The 22,289-nt window shown below is 41.8% G+C and overlaps 1 protein-coding gene across 1 annotated transcript; it reads left to right on the top strand.

Moving 5' to 3' along the window:
- Positions 1-6,780: 6,780 nt before the first annotated feature.
- On the top strand, positions 6,781-21,263 carry LOC122750424 (uncharacterized protein CXorf65 homolog). The gene is made up of 6 exons (XM_043997147.1): positions 6,781-7,175; positions 9,676-9,762; positions 10,892-11,008; positions 11,397-11,471; positions 19,894-20,000; positions 20,086-21,263. Exons 1-6 carry the CDS (start codon positions 7,151-7,153, stop codon positions 20,092-20,094), a joined length of 420 nt encoding a protein of 139 aa, XP_043853082.1. The 5' UTR covers positions 6,781-7,150; the 3' UTR covers positions 20,095-21,263.
- Positions 21,264-22,289: the final 1,026 nt, after the last annotated feature.

Genomic DNA, 22,289 nt, shown 5'->3' with positions numbered 1-22,289 from the left:
GTCCAGCATATAATAGGCATTTAATACACACTTGTCTCCTTCCTTCCTTTCATCTAACTGTACTATCATTTCTTCATCTTATCCATAGACAATATCATGAGGGGTTTTTTCAGAAGTCTAGCTTTACTATATCTTCAGCAGTACCTTGATCTGGCTCTTTTCCCCTTCTACCCTAATATCCCATTTTATAGGCCTATTGTAACCATTACTTTGTCTTGTTTTGTCTTTAGGAAAGGTGAAAGAGGAGAGTTTCAGGGGTCATTGAGCTCCCATGAGCCATTCACATACCTTGGCTCTACCACTAAGCAACAATTTCTTTTGCTCCGCTTTGTCCTTTCTCTACATCTCACTCATGCCCAGTCATGCCCATATGAAAATCCTCCTATTCCATAATGTTTTCTATGTCCCAGCCCTTTTCAAAACATAATTTGCAATCTCTACCATTGATACCATTTTGTAATTAAGTTTCAGTCCAGTGTTACCTCACCAAGGCAGTGTTAGCATTTAAACCCCATCTCAAATTGTGAAATGAAAGACCATGGCCTGTGAAACCAACATTCAACCATAGATAAGGAAAGCCGTAGAGAAGGAAGAGGTGATGGTGAAGTTATATATGTGACTTCTATTTCCTCAGTAGGCTCAGAATATTATCACTTACAGGTTCATAATGGATATGGGGAACTTAATCTAACCCCTCTCCCAGTGTCACTTCCAGTGACAGGGAACTCATTGTTATTCCATAGTTAGAAAGCCTAGTAGCTAAACAGTTCTTCCACATTTGGGGCTGAAATTTGCTTTTCATTAATTTCTATAAACTGGCCATAGTTATACCCTATAAACCACCCAAAAGAAATCTTCTGTTGCCATGTAATTTATGTTTTATCGTATCATCATCATCATAGCTCACCTTTCTATAATGTTTGCAGAGAGCTTTACATATATTATCATGCTTGATCCTCACAACCCTTCAAGGTAGGTGCTGTTATTGTCCCCACTTTACAGATGAGGGAACTGAGGCAAAGAGAGGTTAAGTGACTTGCCCAGGGCAACACAGCTAGTAAGCACTTAAGGCAAGGTTCAAACTCAAATCTTCCTGATAATCAATGCAACCCAGCTGTCTTCAAGTTCTTGAAGACAGTGATCATGTCTCTACTCCTTGCTTTTACTTATTCCAAGCTAAATATTCTCAGATCTTTCACCTATCCCTTCCACATCACAGTATCCAGACCCCTTCCCACACTGGTAGTCTTCCTCTGGCCACTGGAGAAATGGGGATAAGATTTCCAGTAATGCACTCATAAATGAAATTCCAAAAGAGGTAAAAATGTTATCTTGATGAAAATCATTTTCAGAGGAAGAGTCCTCTTTAACAAACTGTCCATGAATGATCTGCTTCACAGAGTTGCTATCAAGGGGGTGAGAGCTTAATAAATCTTAAAAAGTATAGAAATGAAAATGGCTGTTAGTCTTGTACTTATAACTGGTTGGCCTGCCTCCCTTCATCCTGAACTTCCTGACCCTATTCTCTCAGGTCTATGCTATGGCTATATTTCTCTTTGGCTGTGTTCCCTTTTAAACCATTAAAGCTTAAAACTGCACTAAGATTTTTGGAACATCCTGTATATATGATTTTTAGATCTCAGTTCATCAGAGAGCTCCCTATATCACCACATTTTATTTCTTTAGATTCTTCCTCTCTCCAAAGTTTCCACAAACCAATTCCTCCTTATTCAGTTTTTCTTTCTTTCTTTCTTTCTTTCTTTTTCTTTCTTTCTTTCTTTCTTTCTTTCTTTCTTTCTTTCTTTCTTTCTTTCTTTCTTTCTTTCTTTCTTTCTTTCTTTCTTTCTTTCTTTCTTTCTTTCTTTCTTTCTTTCTTTCTTTCTTTCTTTCTTTCTTTCTTCCTTCCTTCCTTCCTTTCTTTCTTTCTTTCTTTCTTTCTTTCTTTCTTTCTTTCTTTCTTTCTTTCTTTCTTTCTTTCTTTCTTTCTTTTTGGGGGGGGGGAGGCAATTGGGATTAAATGACTTGCCCAGGATCACACAGCTAGTGTCTGAGGCCATATTTGAACTCAGGTCCTCCTGATTACAGAGCCAGTGCTCTATCCACTACACCACCTAGTTGCCCCCTTAATTAGAATTAAGTCCAGGATATCAATTCACCTTATTATTTCCCTATCTTCTATAATACAAAATTGTCACTGAGGCAAATTAAGAATTTTTTGAATGGTCTGATCTGGTGTTTGGATACTTGCACCATCCCTATCTCCCATATGACTATGAGGTATATATTATATGCCAGTAATGATGACCCAAATGCTCCTCTCATGTGTCTAGTCTTAGGTTCATGGATTGAACTCTAGGTAGAGATGTCCTGGTCTGTTTTAATAGAGCAAGGTATACTTTTCCATTGCCTTGTAGCAAGCATGAGTTCCAAGCTATTGTGTTTCAGTGATGTTTATGAAATCATACATATTTCCTCGGATTAAAATTTTTAGTTCATTTTGCTTATTACCCATATAGACATGAAAGGCCATAAGTATTATTTTCTCTTCTGCTATTTTCTCCCAGTAATTCCTGGGCACTTCTACCAATGTCTTGTTTCTCTGTCATATCCTCTGTCCTCTATGGAGTATCTGGTATTCTGATTTTATTTGAGCATTTCTCCCTTCTTCAAATGAAAAAAAATCATTCCTAAGAAAGCATAAGTTCTTTTTATAAAAGTAAATCTATGACACTTGGTGGAGTAGGAGATGAGAAAGAAAAAACATAGCTGATATTGTGTAACAATTATTAAAAGTAACAATTGTGTAATAATATAATTAATTGCTATTGTGCATTGGTATAGCACCTTATATTTATCTGGAGCTATATTTTTATTAGTAACTCATGAGCAGTCTTTTAGCATTGTTTTTGCCTTCCCCTAGTTACAGATGAGTTCATAGTTGTAATATTAATAGTAATATAGCTGTAGAAATAACAATAATTTATGTTGAAGCAGCCAGGTGGTACAGTGGATAGAGTGCTGGGCCTGAAGTCAGCAAGACTCATCTTCCTGAATTCAAATCTGGCCCCAGACACTTACTAGTTGTGTGACCCCAGGCAAGTCATTTGCCTCAGTTTCCTCATCTGTAAAATGAGCTGGAAAAGGAAATAACAAATCACTCTATTATCTTTGCCAAGAAAATTCCAAATGGGGTCATGAAAAGTCCAACACAACTGAGATGATATTTATATATAAGATTCTGCTATTTAAGGTTTACAGAAGTGCTTTTTTTTTTTACAATAGCCCTGTGAGTATGGACAGAAATAGGGTCTAAAGGTGTGCTATTATTGAAGTAAGGAACCCCTGGGTGAGGAAACTCTACACATGCAAATCAGCACCTTCTCTGCAATTTACAGCCTAAAAGAGCTGCCAGGAGTCCTGAGTGTAAATGACTTGCCCAAGGTCAAGTAGCCAGTATTTGTGTCAGGCAGGATGTGAAATGAAGTTTTCTTCAACTTAGGGATGACTATCCGCTACACTGCCTCTTTATGAAGTAGGGGAGTAAATGTTATGATATCTAAGTTTTGTTGTTCACTTGTTACAGTTGTGTCCAACTCTCCATGACCCCATTTGGGGTTTCCTTGGCAAAGACACTGGAATGGCTCACCATTTCCTTCTCCAGCTCATTTTACAGATGAGGAAACTGAAGCAAACAGGGTTAAGTGACTTGCCCAGAGTCACACAGCTAGTAAATGTCTGAGGCCAGATTTGAACTCAGGAAGATGAATTTTCCTGACTTCAGGCCTGGCACTCTATCTACTGTGCCGCCTGGCACTCTATCTACTGTGCCACCTGACTATCCCCAAGTCCATATTACTGCTAAGAAAACTAAAGTTGTGACTTGGTCATAATCTCCTATCTACAAAGTATCAGAGCTAGACTTCAAATCCAAGTCTACCACTTTCCTCTACATTCCCAAGATTACATAATGAGTAATGGGGGGCAGCTAGGTGGCGCAGTGGATAGAGCACCGGCCCTGGAGTCAGGAGTCCCTGAGTTCAAATCTGGCTTCAGACACTTAACACTTACTAGCTGTGTGACCCTGGGCAAGTCACTTAACCTCAATTGCCTCATTAAAAAAAAAACCATAATGAGTAATGATCAGAGCTAAGCTTAAAATTCCCAGGTCTAAAATCCCAAATTTCTAATAAATATTAGCCAAAGGTAACATATCTCTAAGTGGGCATTCTTACTCATAGCAGCTTTATTTTTTTTTCCTGGAAGGAAGACAAACTAAACACAAGAGAAGTATATGAGCCAGAGGCTAAAACAGTGGGCTCCAGTACTCCAACGAGTGACCAGGCCTTGCTTCTGGAGGTCAAGAGGACCCACTTGGCCCAAAGGATTGAAGATGTAGAATGGGAACTGTCCCTCCTCCTTCATCTTGCAGATCCCAGAATGCATACGGGAAAGGACCAGCTGGACCACCATGCCAGCGTAGACCACCTTCCCTTACATTAAGGAGACCATGGTTTCTATCCAATGGTGGTATCTTCAACATGAAGTATACAATTGGGTTCCCTTGGAGATATCACATTTCCAAAAAAGCTTTAACTCAAGAAAGTTTGCAAGTTAGATACAAGCAGAGTGGAAGACTTCTTTATAATATACTGTATCTAGTATCTATGTATTTTTATATAGCAGTCTCTACTCATGTTATATATATATATATATATATATATATATATGTGTGTGTGTGTGTGTGTGTGTGTGTGTGTTTATGTGTGTGTGTTTATATATATATACACATATATATATATATACATGCCTGTATTTCATCTTATTTCAAGAAATATTTTATCTACTGGGTGCAAGGCTAGAGGGGAGGAGGATTGTCAGTCTTCAACAGATCCATTTGAAAGGCAGTATGATCTTCTGGATAGAGCACTGAAATTGGAGTCAAGAGGAATTAGGTTCAATTATTGTGCTATAAGAAATGACAAGCAGGATGATTTCAGAGAAACCTGGAAAGACTCATATGAACTGATGTATAGTGAAGTGAACAGAACCAGGAGAACATTGTGCACAGTGACAGCAGTATTGTCCTATGAGCAATTGTGAGTGACTTAACTACTCTCAGAAATACGATGATCCAAGACAATCCCAAAGGACTAATGATGAAGCTTACTATCCACCTCCAGAGAAAGAATTGATTGATTGAACACAAACTGAAGCATGTTATTTTGAGCTTTCTTTTTTATGTCTTTTTATATAAAATTACTAACATGGTAATGTTTTACATAATTGCACATGTATAACCTATATTTGATTGCTTACCACCTCAGGGAGGAAGAGGGTAGGGAGGGAGGGAATGAGAGAGGGATAGAATTTGGAACTCAAAACATCAAATAGATAAATGAATGAATGAATAGATGAATAAATAAAGAGGAATTAGGTTCAAATTGTGTTCTAGCTGCATCACCTCAGATTACTTACTTAACTTCTCTGAGCTTCATCTGTAAAATAAAGATAACAGTATCTACATCATAGAGTTATTGTGAGGGAAAAAAATGAAATAGTGTCTATAAAACATTTTACAAACCTTGAAGTACTGTATAAGTGTGAGCTGTTATGATTAACTGTATTATCATCAATGTGGGTACCCCCTCCAAGTGGACACATCACGGCCTATCCAAATTTTCTGATACAAGAGCAACTCCTGGGGGCAGCTAGGTGGCACAGTGGATAAAGCACCAGCCCTGGATTCAGGATGACCTGAGTTCAAATCCAGCCTCAGACACTTGACGCTTACTAGTTGTGTGACCCTGGGTAAGCCACTTAACCCTCATTGCCCTGCAAAAAAACCAAAAACAAACAACTCCTGTCCAAGTCAACCTATAAATCCTCAGCAGCAGATGCACCCAAACATGATGGGGAGGGGGGGGAATGTGCTTCTGCTAGGTGCTGAGAATAAGGATAAAAAATGTCACAAACCCAACCCTTCAGGAACTCAAATATAATGGAGTCCCTTACTGGCTATTCTTTTGACCAAAAGCAGTGAGATTCTGAAAAGTAGCTCCGGAGCCTGACAGTCTGGGTCAGTGCCTTTTCCTGGCCTTGTGCTGATTCCCACCTTCAATGAATGCATTGGCATAAGGAGATTTGACTTGCACATGGAAAATTCAATCTCTTGCTTTTCCAAAAGCCTTAAACTGCGAGGAGAAGTTACATCCTCCAAGTAATAACTCTAATGGGAGACCTTCATTCTCCTGTGCAAGGACACTATTCAGGATTTGCCCAATCCTCACTGAGAGTGGCCCTGAGAGTTCCTACCACCCAGCTCCAGGAACCAGGAGTGTTTGGGCTGGTAGCAAGGTAGGAGCGGGGCTGACAACAACCTGGCTTCCTGGCGGCCCTCCCAAAAGGAATCGGGGTGGAGTTAGTTTAGGAAGAGGAAACCTTGAGGGGAAGTGGAAGGAAAGAATAATTATCCTTAGAGTGGCTGGAATTCCTGGGGTTCTCCCTTTTCAGCATGTCATTTCCTCTCCCCCAGGTGGCCCCTGTTCTTGTTGCAGGTATGCCGGTGACGTTCTGTTCCTTGGCCCCCAGCCAGGCAGCCCTGGCAGCAACAGAGCCCCACCAGCTTTGGTCTGGGGGCCCAGCTTCTCACAACAAACCACGCCCAGGCCCTGGAATCTTGCCGACTTATGCAAATGTTTACATCTGCTTCTCCATGGAGCAGGAATCCAAACTAGGAATCTGGGGAACAAAACAAAGCAGTGAGAAGGAGGGGTGGGGGGAGGGCAGGGAAGCTGTCTTAGCCACTTTTTTCCCTAGAGACCTGCCTGTTTCTTCAAACATTTTCTGGGACCCTGCCCTGAGGTTTCAGCTTTCCCATTGCTGGCTGCCTGAGGTCCCAGCACTTAGGATATGATTCTTCTTAGGCTAGTCATCCTCATCCTTACCTCCCCACTCAAGGACGGGCATCATTTCCATAGCAGATTTCCAGGCCACTGTTGTAAGATCCGTGGTTACTGCTAAGAAGGCAGTTGTGTACAAGTCTTGCCTGACATCTTTGGTTTGAGGAGGTGGATTGCTGACCAGAACCCTAACATCGAATCGATCTTGAGCCAGCTGTGTCCTTCCCTGCACGCCTAAACCATTTATCAAAATGTTTATCACTATTCTCCATGGAGGTGAGTGGAACCCCCTTCCTGTTATTCCTCTCCTAACCCTCCTTACTCTTGCAGAACGTCCTTGAGGAGGGCAGCTAGGGAGCAGTGGACAGAGCACGGGGCCTGGAGTCAGGAAGATCTAAGTTCAAATCCAGCCTCAAACACTTACTAACTGTGTTGACCCCTAGCAGGCCACTTAACCCCTATTTGCCTCAGTTTCTAATCTATAAGAGGGACACACTGGAGAAAGAAATGGCAAACCACTCCATTAATGTTGGCCAAAAGTCCATGGGATCACGCAGAGTCGGACACAACTGAAGGACCCAACAACAACCTTGAGAACAGGACAAGTGGAAAATCATCCTATACTTTGTTGATGCTCAATAGGAAGGGTTAGTACAAAGGCTGGATCAACATAGAAGGTTGCCCAGGGTAACAATCAGGCAGCTATGTAGCACAACAGAAAAAGAGTTCAAATTCTCACTTAACCTTTATTTGTTTCAGTTTCCTCATCTGTCAAATGGACATTGTAGCATCTTCTTCAAAGAGTTGTTGTGAGGACCAAATGAATTAACATGGAAAGTGCTTTGCAAACCTTAAAGCTCTATATAAATGCTAGCTACTATTAGTGATGTGATTAAAAATCCTGTTTTGACCCTGCCACACAGCAAGATTTGTTGCTGGTTATATTCCCCACAGTGGGAATATTCTTGCTCCTTTAGTCCTTAAGCAGACTCTTTATTAACTCTATTTCCACTGTCCACTGGAAAATACATTGCTAGCCTGGAAACACGTAAACTAGAAATTGGACAACTCCACCCCACCACCACCCAACCCCCAATAAACCTCTACCCATACACACACAACCAAAGGGTTCATTCACCCTGTCATACAACATTCCTACATTCAACCCCAGTGTAGGAGCTCCTTCAGATTAGGGATTGTGTATTTGATTTGAAAAGAAAAGTAACGGGGGCAGCTAGGTGGTGCATTGGATAAAGCACTGGCCTTGGATTCAGGAAGACCTGAGTTCAAATCCAGCCTCAGACACTTGACACTTACTAGCTGTGTGACCCTGGGCAAGTCACTTAACCCTCATTGCCCTGTAAAAAGGAAAGGAGAGGAAAGGGGAGGGGAGGGGAGGGGAGGAGAGGAAAGGAAAGGAAAGGAATCAGAGGCCTATGGGCCATGGAATCAGGGACTATTAGAACTGCAAGAGACCTTAGAAACCCTCTAGTCCAAACCCCTCATGTTACATAGAAGCAAATAAAGGCCCAGGTAAAGATATAATAAATATAAATTTTCTAAAGTCACACAGGCAAATAGTAGCGAAATCAGGGCCTAGAGCCCAGGTTTCTTGACTTTTGGGCCATTGTCCTTTCTGCTCTAAACCAAAGTAATCTCCAAGATAATCTCAATGACTCAGGAGATGCTTGCGTGGTTGCTTTATCTGTGACCTGACTTCTTTACTCTTCCCTATATGACATGTCTCTCCCCCAGCTCTCCTTTTCTCACCTCCTACTCCATCTCCATCTGCCTGGCCTGATGACAAAGCCCAGACTAAAGCAACTCTTCCCATCATTGCATAGGTATGTGCCCTCCGTGGAAGGGCCATGAGGAACAATTTGGAGTGGAGTAGGTCTGCCAAGGTTCTGCCTCCCACACCATTCCTTTCTGGGAGAGGCCAACTTCTCTGGCCCCTTTGCACATGTGTTCTCCCATGTGTGCAGTGTTCTCTCTCTCTCTTCACCTCTGTGGTTTACAATCCCTGGTTTTCAGAGGCCACTCCCTACATGAGGCCTTTCCTGATCTGTCCCAGCTATTAGCACACTTTTCTTCTTTAAATTGTTTTCTATTTTCTCATATTACCTCATATACAGGTTGGATTTACTTGGGTACATGTTGCATTCCTCCTCCACCTCTGCCTAATAGAGTATAAGCTGTTTGAGATAATGATTGTTTTTTAATCTTTATTATCTATCCCCAGAACCTAACTCAGCACCTCACACATTTGTTGTTGTTGTTCAGTCATTTTCAGTCATGTCCAACCCTTCCTGACCGCATTTGATGGTTTTCTTGGAAAAGATCCTTGGGTGGTTTGCCATGTTCTTCTCCAGCTCATTTTACATATGAAGAAACTGAGGCAAACAGGGTTAAGTGTCTTGCCCAGGGTCACATAGCTTCTAAGTGTCTAAAGTTGGATTTGAACTCAGAAAAATGAATTTTCTAGACTCCAGACCAGGCACTCTATCACACAGTGCCACCTAGCTCACACATAACAGTCATTCAATAAATATTCATTGAACCAAATTCCAAGACATGGCAAAGACATCCTCATGGATCTTATTAGAGGAACAGTATATAGGTCCAACTTATCACAAGACTAGATTTCTGAGCCTGCCTCCCTCCTACCCCAGCTTGCACTTCCCACCACTAAAACTTACCTAATCCATGACCAAGAACATCATCACTATAAGCCCTATACTGGGACTTAAACATAACCTCAGACTTCTTTCTGCAGATCATGAAAAGACACTATTTAATTCTCACTGCAAAGTAGAGGCACTGTTGAACAGCATCAAGCAGTACTGTGGTTGCGAGCCTGAAGGTAAGCTGAGTGTGATGCTCAGGAATCCACACTGGGGTAGCTACCCACCAACCACCTTTATCCTTCATGCCTTGAAGAGATGACTGAGAATAGTAGGGGCTGGTTTAGTTGGAGGATGGAGATGACTTCTTTAGGTCCCTTCCAACATTCAGGATTTGACAGAAATTTGGGGCAACCAACCCTCCCCTTATCATGAGTATCCTCCTCCATATTCCATATCTCCATATCTCCATACTCCACTGTCAGGAGCAACAAACCATGCCAGAGGGAAACTGGGGAAAGTGCAGGCACCTGTTTCTTATTGGTATTCACCAAGTTGGTGGAGACTCCTCTTTAGAAAATGGTCCAAGGCAGCTCAAAGCAAAATACATTTCATAGCTTGCTTATTCCCACAGTGCCATTTTTTTATCTATAGAAGTCAGAGTAGCACAGGGGATAGAGCATCGAACTTGAAAGTCAGGAAAGATCCAGATTCAAATTCTGCTTCAGACACTAGTTTCCTCATCTGTAAAATGGGGATAATAATAGTACCTATCTCCCAGAGTTGTTGTGAAGATGAAAGGAGATTATATATGTAAAACATTTTACAAACATTAAAAGTCATATTTAAAGCAAGCTGTCAATAGTAGTAGTAGTAGCGGTAGTAGTAGTAGTAGTAGTATTTCTATTTTACACAAAAGGTAGAAAGCATATAGTGATATTACCCTGGCCCAGGCACAAGCATGACTCAAATGTAAAAAGAGACAACACAAACTCAAGCAACAAGAACAATGACATGGACCCAAATCCAGAGAAATGGTGTAGACCCAGATATGAAGAAAGAATAGACCCAAGCACAGAGAAAGACCTTTATTTCCTGATCCCCTATCCCAGGCTTGTGCTTGGACAAGTCTATGTAGCTCAGAAGGTAACTTTCCTATAAGAGGGTCTCCTGGTAAACACAGGCAAGGCCTGTGTGTGTTTTGGAATTCCTTTGAAAGTGTAGGTGGTTTTGGAGAAACATCACCCCCAACTATAAGGCTACTTATGAAATTTGCCTCCATATCGGGGGAAATCTGAATCTACCCATTAACCAGTTGCTCAGCTCTTCACCTAGAATATCAACTCTGACTCTTCTGTTGGGTTATAGGCATGATTGAACTGGCAGATGAGAGCGGTCAGTTGAAAAACCTTCTCCAGTACCCCCAACTCTATGCCTCTGAACTGCTCAAGCCTCGAGAAACCTATATCCCTTTCACCGTAACACGTATGTATTATCCCAGTAGTATAGCCACCCCAGTGATGGTGTGGAAGATTGGTATGGGAAGAGGTTGGCTGAGAGTCTGGGGACTAGCAGAGAGCTTGAGTTGAATTTAGGCAGGACCACACATCAATTAGCCCAAGTCTGTATGTCTCTAACCTCCTGTTCCCCATATGGAGGAATGCTCACAGGCTTTTTCCAGGAAGTTGCCGTGACTAACAGACATCTCTCAATCTCTGGGCACCTGACTAGGGCAACACACGTTTTCCAAGATGTGTCACCCCATTGCAATTGGTCCTCCCAGCTGTAGCTGCATTGTAGGGAAAGGCTGATTAATGAGCAAGTGAAGGAAAGAAGGAAGGAAGAAATAAAAAACTCTTCTTTGCCCCAACAGGACCTGAAGATTCATCAGAGCCAGTGTTTGTGGCACTATTAAAGGATGATGAAGTTGTTGACTCTAAATTTCTAGGTGAGTGGATTCTCTGTTAAGTACCTCAGAAGTGTCTCTTGGGAGAAAGGATTAGTTCTACATATGGGGAGAAGAAAACTTGCTCTAGTGCATGTACATACATGCACACACACGCGCGTGCACACACACTTATTTCCCCCAGGCATTTGTATAGCACTTTGTAGTTTACAAAGCATTTTACAGATATTATCCCATTTGATTTACATTATCTATACAAACTCCTACTCTGATGCCTTATAATAATAGCTAGCATTTATATAGCTCTTTAAGGTTTGCTAAGTGTTTCATAGAGGTTATCTCATTTAAACCTCACAGCAACACTGGAAGGTAGATGCTGATCTCCTGTCTTGGGCTTGGCCCAGGTTCAAATTTGGCCTATGGTTCAAGAAGAAATAATAAGAGAGACTGGTGACTTGTAGATTATACAGAAGCCCCACACCTCTACATCATGAACATTTCCTTAGAGAAAAGAATTGGTAAGCATTGAATATAGAAAACATAAAAATAACATCATAAAAGTGAAAATACATATCTAGAAGGCAAGAAAAGACTCATTATTTACATAGGGGTTATCCTTGAATCAGATGTCTGTGTAAAGTCAGATCACTAATTTGTCAGAGCAAAGATCAGTTAAAAGAAAAAAATAACGGGGCAGCTAGGTGGCACAGTGGATAAAGTGCTGACCCTGGATTCAGTCCAGCTTAAGACACTTGACACTCACTAGATGTGTGACCCTGGGCAAATCACTTAACCCTCATTGTCCTCCTCTCCCCCCCCAAAAAAAGCAATCAAAAGAAAAAATAACAGTGAAAAATAGCTATACCATACTAAGCAACTGTCTTGAGGTGGTACAGTGGATAGAGCACTGGTCTTGGAGTCAGAAGGACCTTAGTTCAAATCCATCCTCAGACACTTGATATTTACTAGCTGTATGACCCTGGACAAGTCACTTAACCTGAATTGCCTCATCAAAAAAAGAAAAAGAAAAAAAGAAAAAAATTCATTTTTAAAAAGAGAAGAAAAGAAATATACATAGAGGGCAATGGAAGTAGCACAATGGTTAGAGAGGTGGACCTGGAATCAGAAAGATCTAAATTCAAAATCTACCTCAGACTACCTAACTGTGTGACCCCAGACAAGTCACTTAACCTCTGTCTTCCTCAACTTCTTTATTTGTAAAATGAGGATACTGATAGTACCTACCTTCCAGTGTTGTTATGAGGATAAAATGAGGTACTTTTTATAAAGCACTCTGTAAACTTTAAGGCATTATATAATGCTGGTGATTATTATTATTATTGTTATATAACCAACAAGGATCTTCATTGGGGTTTTTTTGTTTGTTTTTGTTTTTGTTTTTCCAACGAGGATCTTTGAAGAAGAATGTTAGTAGAATGTGTCATCAGGGAAATATAGGACAGGGAAAAGAGGCTGGTCACAGGTGAAGGGAAGGGATGATAGGTGGACATCCAGAGTGTTGCACAGGTATTCTCTCAATTTCAGGAGGAAGTGAGAAGCACCTCTGGTGTACTAAATGGGCCCCAATGGTCCCCAATGGGCCAGACTTATGGGAGGACATGGACAGGAGTAACACAGGGTGGGCAGGCTGGGTTGCAACTTGCATAGTAAAAGAACCAATGAAATCAATGAGATCACAGATCTATTTGAGCATCTGAGAGTGATTCACAATTGCCCTGCATGATAAGGAGACTATTATTATCTTCACTTTACAAAGGAGGAAGCTGAGGCACAAAGTGAAACAGGTGCCTGAATTTTCCTGTGGGCACATTGATAACATCAATCAAAGTAACATTCCTGCTAGCCCTAGCTCTGGGTGCCTGGTACTCTCCTCACCTCTTTTGTGGGTTCCAAAGACAGAAGAGGAAAACAGATGGAGAAATGAACTGTCCTTTTCAGCTTCAGGCTGTATGTGTCTTGGCCAAGGGAAGCATATGCTAGGTCCAGATTACAGAGAATGGGATGGTTCCTGGGAAGGGGAGGGGGAGGAGGACATTCCTAGGATCAAAGATAGGGAACTCCAAAGGACCTTAGATGATACCTAGTCCCTCCTTGGTAGTAGACAGAACAATAGATTTGGAATCAAGAAGACGAGTTTCAATCCCACCTCTGACACTTGCTAGCTATGGGATCCTGGGCAACTCATTTAATCTCTTGGAGTCTCCAGTTCCTCATCTGTAAAATGGGAGGGTAGGGAATTGCACCTACCTCCCAGGATTAAAATTATATAATATATGGAAAGCACTTTGTAAACTCTAAAACTCTATGTACACGTGAGCTATTGCATGAATAAGAAGAGATTATGGTTTAGCAAGGGCATAGTAGCTAAGATCTGGGTGTGATTCCTGCCTTAGATGCTTATTAGCTGTGTGACCACAGGCTAGTCACTTCACCTAGGCTAAGTCACTTAACCTCTCTGAGCCTCAGTTCCCTCATCTGTAAAATGGGCTAGACTGGATGGCCCTACTGGTCCTTTCCAATTCTAAATATATAAGCCTATGATTTATATAGGTCTTTTATTTCCAACAGTAAACTAGGTGCTCTGATAAGAAGAACTGGTCTCTGGGGCAGCTAGGTGGTGCAGTGGATAGAGCACCAGCCCTGGAGTCAGGAGGACCTGAGTTCAAATTCAGCCTCAGACACTTGACACTTACTAGCTGTGTGACCCTGGGCAAGTCACTTAACCCTCATTGCCCAACCAAAAAAAAAAAGAGAGAGAGAGAGAAGAATTGGTCTCTGTCCTTAAACAGCTTTCAGTCTAGTGGGGAAAAGCAAGAGGAGAAACCAGAAACAACTTTAGAAAAACAAATCCGGGGACAGCTAGGTGGATAAAGCACTGGCCCTGGATTCAGAACCTGAGTTCAAATCTGGCCTCAGACACTTTACACTTACTATCTGTGTGACCCTGGGCAAGTCACTCAACCCTCATTGCCCCACCAAAGAAAAAGAAAAACAAATCCTTGTTATTTTATCTTTTCTTAACTGTGTCTTACACCCCAACTAGCTGGTGAGCTCCTTAAAAGCCGCGATGTGTCTGAGATTTCTCCCCATCACCAGATGCTCCTTGCCCAGTGTTGACGTGGTCAATTGATTAAAAGCAACAACTGGGAAATCATTACTGACTCTGTACTCTATTCACAAGTTCCTAAGCAGGAAACCAGCATAAAAGAACAACCAGATCATTTTCAGGGTCTTGGACTGAACTCCGTGTTCTCCATCCTGTCCTCCTCTCAGATCTCTGCTTTTGTTTTCATTGAAGTAATCTGAGGAGTCCCAGTAAGAACCACTATATACTGTTAACATTTGCAAATAGCACACTTAATTCGACCAAAATAGGAAGAGCCTGGGTTGAAATGATATGGTGCTTCCTTGTTTGCCGACTCCCAACCGGCCCTGCTATCTCCCTGTGTGTCTATATGGTGGGGGAGGCCAGAGAACAGTCAACAGGAAGGCCTTTAGAGCCCAGAATTATGGCACAGCTTGGTGACCTGCCCACATTCCTGCCTTCCCAGTGTCTTTAACAATAATACTTAACAGTTAGGTAACACTTTATCATGAGTGCTGTCATGGCATGAACTGATTCAGCCGCCCAGCCAGCCACTCCCTGAGAGCTGAGAGCTGAGAGCTGAGAGGCTGTATTGCCTCTGCAGAGTTGAAGCTAATAAAAAGCTTTATCACACTGAAAATAGCATTATTACTGTAGGGAAACATACACTGGAGATGGTTGGGTTCCCACAGAAGGGCTGGCTACAAAATTTTGTGGGGTTATAGCAGCACCCCTGAGGGCTCAGAAGAGTCTTTCAAATGCTATTTGCCTGAGCATACATTAGGGTGTTTTCTTCCCTATATCAATCACTAATGATTAGTACCCCAGTACCACTGAACCAATTGACAACAATTAGCTATCATAAGGGAATATTTACTGAAAAGATATAGTAAGAACAGAAATAAAAGCATTTCCTTCCTTAACTGGAGCTATACTCTCCCTTAGGCCATCTCAGTCCCTGGGAAGAATAGGCTATAATGTAAAGCATTTCCTACAAAGAATGTGTCCCCATCAAGTTCACTTCTGAATTCAGCATAGCCAGTGGACAGAACTGCTGCCCTGCTCCTAGGGTCCAGCAACTTGGCTGCAGGGTATATCCACTGTTTGGCCTGGATGTTTGGCCATTGTTCCTCAGGGCTATGCTATTAGACTCTAACTTTGGCCTGGCCTCTAGCTCCTAGATCTCTATCAGCTCCCTCTTCTAACCTGTCAAAATTCACATGGTTGCATCCTAATTTGTTCCATCTCAAATATTTTTTCTCCTCAAGGCAAAAAAGTATAAACACAACAGAAATGGAAGCAACAGAGACAGGCTGTGTTCTTGCAGACTATGTAGAAGCATGGGTGGGGATAAAAAGTCCCAAGACCTCTCTCCACTAGAAGGCTTCTAGCAGCAGTCTTCGCCCCCTCACCAGAACACAGCCAGGGAAGAAAAAGAAAATATTGTGGCTCAATAGTGCCTTTTGAATGTATTCTCAGTTCTGGATCCAAAGTGAATCAGAAGGTGACTCTTCTACAGGTGATAAGCTAATTGGAAACAATAGCCATTCTCGTTCTGAATTGAGGAGCAGGGTGCTTCCATCCCAGGTCATCTAAGCCTTTCCAGAAGCAGAATCCCTGGCCTCTTCCCTGTGGAGATTACATCAGCAGAGCATGGAGCACATGCTCACAAGGGATAAGCATGGCCAGTTCATTGCATTATTTATTGGAAGAGGCAAAACCCACAGTGAAGGCTCTTTACAGATGTTTCCATCTCCCATCTTAAACATATGATGATAGAGATGGCATAGCCCCCACCCCCTCCAAAATGAACATTGCGTTGTACCACATTTCAATAAACACATACTCTATCTGATCACTCTGGACCCCACTCTCCTCATCTATAAAATGAGATTGAATTATATAACTTCTGTATGGCTGATTTGGAAGATTACTGCATGCAGAGGTGTGCTAGGTACAGGGAAAATTCAAAGATTAGATAAAACATAGACTTTCCTCTTGAACAGTCCAATCTAATAGGGTGATAATGCAGAGATAGACAAATTTATCACATAGCATTACATGACAAGTGTCTTAGAGAGTTACAGAATAGTGTAGCCACCAATGGGTATATCTGGGAAGGCTTCATAGGAGAAATAGCATTTGAATTGGGCTTTAAAGGATGGAGAGGGAAGGTATTGCTGAGAGAGTTTGAGCACAGACATGGAAGTGGGAAATTGAAGGGTTGTGTTCAAGAGACAGAAAGTAAGACAGCTGGGCTAGAGTGTGGAAGAAATAGAGAAGTATGAGGAGAGGAGGTAGTAATATGCCCATCTGTGGAGGGCTTTGAATGCCAAGCAAATAATTATGAACTTTACTCAGTGGGCAGCTAGACTGAGTTTCTAAAGCACTTAATTACATTAATTATATTAAGTAATTGATTTATTTCTATTCTGCACAAACATCTGAAAATTGGTGTTCAGTGGTAGAAAGAGACCTTTATCAAGGACTGTTGGTTTTGGGGAAAGGGTGCCTACTAGCCATGCCAAGGAAATCAATGAAAGGACTTTATGTCATACTGTGGAGTCATTGGGGAATTGTAATGTAGTAAGGCTGAAGGAAGACAGTGCAGTTGTACTGGGTGAGCTGCCTGAAACATTCCCAACTATTCAAAGAGACAACTGGAAGGGAAGGCAAGTAGTGGGATGGAGGGTTATTGAAAATTGGTTACTAAACTCATCATCAAAACCAGGAGTTACAGCACATTTTTGAAGTCCTCCTGTTGGGAGCTGGATGGCGTGAAAGGATGATGTCAGGCAGCCCAGGGCCAGAGCTTCCCAGGATACACTCTCCTCAGCAGCCAATGAGAATAGTGGTAGGAGCTGATACCATGGGACAGGCTGCCAGACAACCAGTATGAGGGCTCAATATGGAAAGGAGAGTCATTTCCAGGATGGAGGGAGAGGGGACTCCCTTCCAAGAAGGAAAGGAAATGTTTGGCACTTAGCTACAACACTCTACAGAGGCAGTGCAAGAATTGGTAGGGGGCTAGTGTAGAGAAATGTTGGAAATCACTAGTCTTTGCTGACTCACATTTGATGTCTCCTTGGAGCTTTATGTGGTGCCCTAAGACTATGGAATTTGAATGTTTCCAAATAATAGATAACCAGTTTGGTAGCACTGAAAGTACACAGGGTGGCCATGTGAAGCTCCTTAATGTCCACTAAAAGGAAGTAGAAAAAGCCTCCAACTTAATGTTATGGCTGCAAAGGGCACCTCGAGAGAAATCATGAAAAGGGTAGTGTGTAGGGAGGGCTTGGACCATGGTAGGTCGACTCAAGGCATTAGGGGATCATGATGAAATACTAGGCCCTCCCCTAGCCATTACCAAGAATTAGGATGGTAGGTTCAGTCACCTACAAACAAAGCTAATGGAGTAAGGAGTTACCATAGAATCCCAATAAAGCTTTTCAGAAATGAGCCACCAAAAACAAAAGAAAAGGTGACTCAGGGGGCAGCTAGGTGGTGCAGTGGATAAAGCACTGGCCCTGTATTGAGGAGGACCTGAGTTCAAACCCAGCTTCAGACACTTGACACTTACTAGCTGTGTGACCTTAGGCAAGTCACTTAACCCTCATTACCTTGCCAAAAAAAAAAAAGAGAGAGAGAGAAAAGGTAACTCAGATTTCCCAAAGTGAACCAAAGTAGCTCAGGCCAAGCTTCCTGGAAGTTGGCCCAGCATGGAGAAGCAAAAGAAATTACCATGACTGGAGACTTCAGAAGCAGCATCAAAAGGACATGTGGGGAGCAGCTAGGTGGCGCAGTGGATAGAGCACTGGCCCTGGAGTCCAGAGGACCTGAGTTCAAATCTAGCCTCAGACACTTAACACTTCCTAGCTGTGTGACCCTGGGCAAGTCACTTAACCCCAATTGCCTCACCAAAAAAAAAAAAAAAAAGGACATGAGGTGTGGGGGGGTGGGAAGCAGGAAGTGAAATAACTATAGAGTACTGTTTAGAGGTTGTGTAGGGCCTAAGGAACAGAGGATCATCTGAGGAAAAACTCAGGGCAAGGCAGGAGCCATTGGGGTTGAGTCTCACTTAATGAATGACACATATGATGACCCAATGGAGCATGTATACGACCCACCTTGGTGACATCTTACCTTTTTGAGAGCAACCTCAGAATTGTCTTTTTGTTTTCTATTTGAGACTAGGCCTCCCTGTCTTATCCAAACTGGACGTATAATGGGCACTCGTGGGCCTGATCCCAATGCTGATCAGCACAGAAATTGTGACCTGCTCTCTTTCTGACCTGGGTTTCTTTGCCCCTACTTAGGCACCCTGATGAGCCTCCCCCGCTCCCAGGGGCTCATTACAATTGGGCCAAATAGTGCAGACACCAAATTGACTTAGCCCACTGCAGCTCAGAGTTGTCGAGATAAAGAAATCCACTGCCTCGATCTACCTCAATAGTTGGGATTACAGGTGGACAGTGCCACACCCAGCTAGAAAACTGCTTTTTGCAGAGATGGAGACTCCCTCTGAATCTTAGAATCCTATACTTTAAAAATAGATGGATAAATTATAGATGATAAATGAATGAATGAATGTATGTATGAATATATAAACAAGTGAATGAGGACATGAATGAATGTTGAAATTTTTTTATAAAGACTAAATCAGAACAAATTCAAATTAATAGAATAGGTTGTAAAAAAACCTGAATCCATCCAGTATTTCATTCAATTTTATTGAATCTGACTTAGAGGCAGCTAGATGGTGCTATGGGTAGAGTGCTGATTTAGAGTCAGGAAGACCTAAATTTAAATGCCTCAGATACTTACTGTATGATCCTGGACAGATCGCTTAACCACTCTGTATTGATTTATCTGTAAATATGAATAATGACAGTACCTACCTCACAGAGTCATTGTGGGGATCAAATGAAATATCCATAAAGTACTTTATAAACCTTAAAGCACTTATATAAATTCTAGGTGTTATTATTGTTATTATTATATACTCTCTGTAGGCCACAGTTTTCCATCTATAAAATGACAATAACAGTCCTAGGTATGAATCAGACCTGGAGACTAGTTTGGAGACAAATAGTGAGCAAACATTCACTAGCCCAGGAGAAGGAATAAAAGATACTGATTATACTTTCCCTGGCTCTCAGTAGTGAAGGGGACATTCAACAGAGTAAGCTGGTCAAGATGTTGCATTTTGTAGTGCTTGGTGCCAAAGGCCTTTGGAGAAACAATGCTTTCCTCTGAATTGATGATCACTGTGAACTGACTGAACTGACTGACTTTGAAAGGATCAATTAATGTTGGTGCTCCACCCTTCCTGATTTGAGCTCCCTGCTTTCTCTGAAGCTACCCTGAGGCTTGCTGAAAACTCCAACTCCCCAGTGTCTGAGAAACAGACAAAATCTGGGAAGACCAAGAGAAAAACCTTGACTGCTGAAGCTCTGAGTCGAAAGGTAAGTATCTAGCTGTGGGTCCCAGATGACCTTTCCCTTTTCCTACCACTAACACATGTCAGATCCATCTTTGCTTCTGTTTCAGGCAAACTGAGAACCTCCCCAAGGAGCAACAGGAAGCATCATGGGACCTAGGGAGATGTGCTGGATACAGACTTGGAGGACATGAGTTTCAATCCTGACCCTGACACATATTACCAATATGTGAGGTGACCTTGAGCAAATCCCTTCACCCTCTCTGGGCCTCAGTTTATGTATCTATAAAATGAGTGGGTTGGACAAAAAATCTCTAAGGTCCCATCTGGCTTTAATTTTGTGAAACTAGAAACCATGCATCCATTCAAGTCCCAATCATGTCCTTTATGTGGGATGGGAGGCACCGTGAAAGGGCATGATGGCAAAGCATCTGCTTTAGCTGGTAGTAAAACATTTCCACAATCTGTAATAAATAACATACACATACACATACACATATGGAGCTAGAAATGTATCCATACTTCGTGGCTTATTAGTAGCAGATTTTTATCCCAGGTTGTCTCACCACTACATACTTGTGCACCCTCTTCTCCTTGCCAGTCCAATTTCCCAGTCCCAATTAGTTGGCCTACACTCAGGGAAAACTAGTGATGTGGATATTATTTCAGAAGATCTTTGGTTTTGTCTATATGATTCCATTCAACAAAAGTTTATTAAGTATCTAGCATGGCAGTAAAACATGGGAATATGGTGACAAAATAGTCCCTGCTCTCCAGGAGTTGATGTTCTCTTGGAAAGATAACCACATGTATGTAGGTAAGTATACACAAAGTAATACAAAGTAGTTCGAAAAGGGAGAGAGTGCTAAAAGCAGAAAACTGGGAAAGGCCTCCTGCTAGCGTGGGGAGTTTTCCTGTGCTTTGAAGGAAGTATGAAAATGGGGGTCCCAGAGCCCCTCCATTTGAGGGACCTTGCCTGACATCTTTTAAGACCAGCCCAGAGTCAGGAGAATTGCAAAGGAAATGTAGATTGACCTTCCTAACTACCTAAAGGAAGTTAACTCACCTAGTCGACCCCCCAAGTCATGTTAATCAATGGACGGGCCAATTAGCTTGGATCAATGTGCAGTGACCCACTTCTACCAGAGAGAGGATAAAAACCTTTGGGGCAGGGGGGTCACCCTCTTCTCTCCCTGCTCTTCTTGCTGCACCTCTCCCTATCCTGGAATTTTATGCTGGGCCTGAGATGCTGGAGGATGCAGCCATGTGGTCTCTCTCTCTCTCTCGTATGAAGGGATTCTGAATTCTGAGCAATATGCTCTCTCTCTTTACTAACATTTAATATGCTTTAATAAATGCTTAACTCCAAAGACTGGTGCTATAGCCTCTAATTTATAAGTAAAAATATATTAGAAACCCCAGCTAAGTTCCCTAAAACCTAGAATAGAGACAGGCACCCCCATATATTTTCTTTTTTTTTTCTTTTTACCCCCATATATTTTCAAACGACACAAATGCTAAGGATTCTCTATGTCAGTGATGAGAAGGAGGTGCATTTCAGACTTAACAGAGCTATAAGGAAATTTGTTTCTTCAATGGAAATCACCATTCTCCACGTCTTACTACAGGGCTTCATATCAATCAACATTTAGTAAGCACCTACTGTGTGCCAGGTATTGTGCTAAACACTGGGGATAAAAGAAGCAAAAAACAATCCTTACCCTCAAGGAGCAGGGACTCCTTTTCTTCTTCTCAGAAAAGAATTTTATTATGTTTAGGTTGTGTGATAAGATCAGTTCCAAAATCTACATGATTGATATTTTAAATGTGCATTATAAGATTACATGACTAATCTAATAGAGGAGACAACATGCAAACAAATATATATATATATATATATATATATATATATATATACACATATATACATACACACACACACAAAGCAAGCTATATATAGGACAAATAGAAAATAATTACAGAAGGGAAAGCACTAGAATTAAGAGACATTGGGGAAGGCTTCCTGTAGAGGGTAGGATTTTAGTCAAGACTTAAAAGAGCCCAGGGAGGTCAGTAATTGGAGATGAGAAAGAAGAACATTCTGGGCATGGGAAATAGCCAAGGAAAATGCCCAGAGCCCAGAGATGGAGTGTTTTGTTCATGGAATAGCCGGGAGGCCAGTGTCCCTGGATCTAAGATTTTGTGTTGGGGAGTAAGGTGTAAGAAGACTGGAAGATTAAGAGGAGGGTAAGTTATGAAGGGCTTTGAATGCTAACAGAATGCTTTGTATTTGCTCCTAGAAGCAACAGGAAAC

Source organism: Dromiciops gliroides, chromosome 3 (genome assembly GCF_019393635.1).
Source record: "Dromiciops gliroides isolate mDroGli1 chromosome 3, mDroGli1.pri, whole genome shotgun sequence".
Taxonomy (NCBI): Eukaryota; Metazoa; Chordata; class Mammalia; order Microbiotheria; family Microbiotheriidae; genus Dromiciops; species Dromiciops gliroides.
Note: the sequence above shows the minus strand (reverse complement) of the source record. Positions and strands in the feature narration are given on the sequence as shown.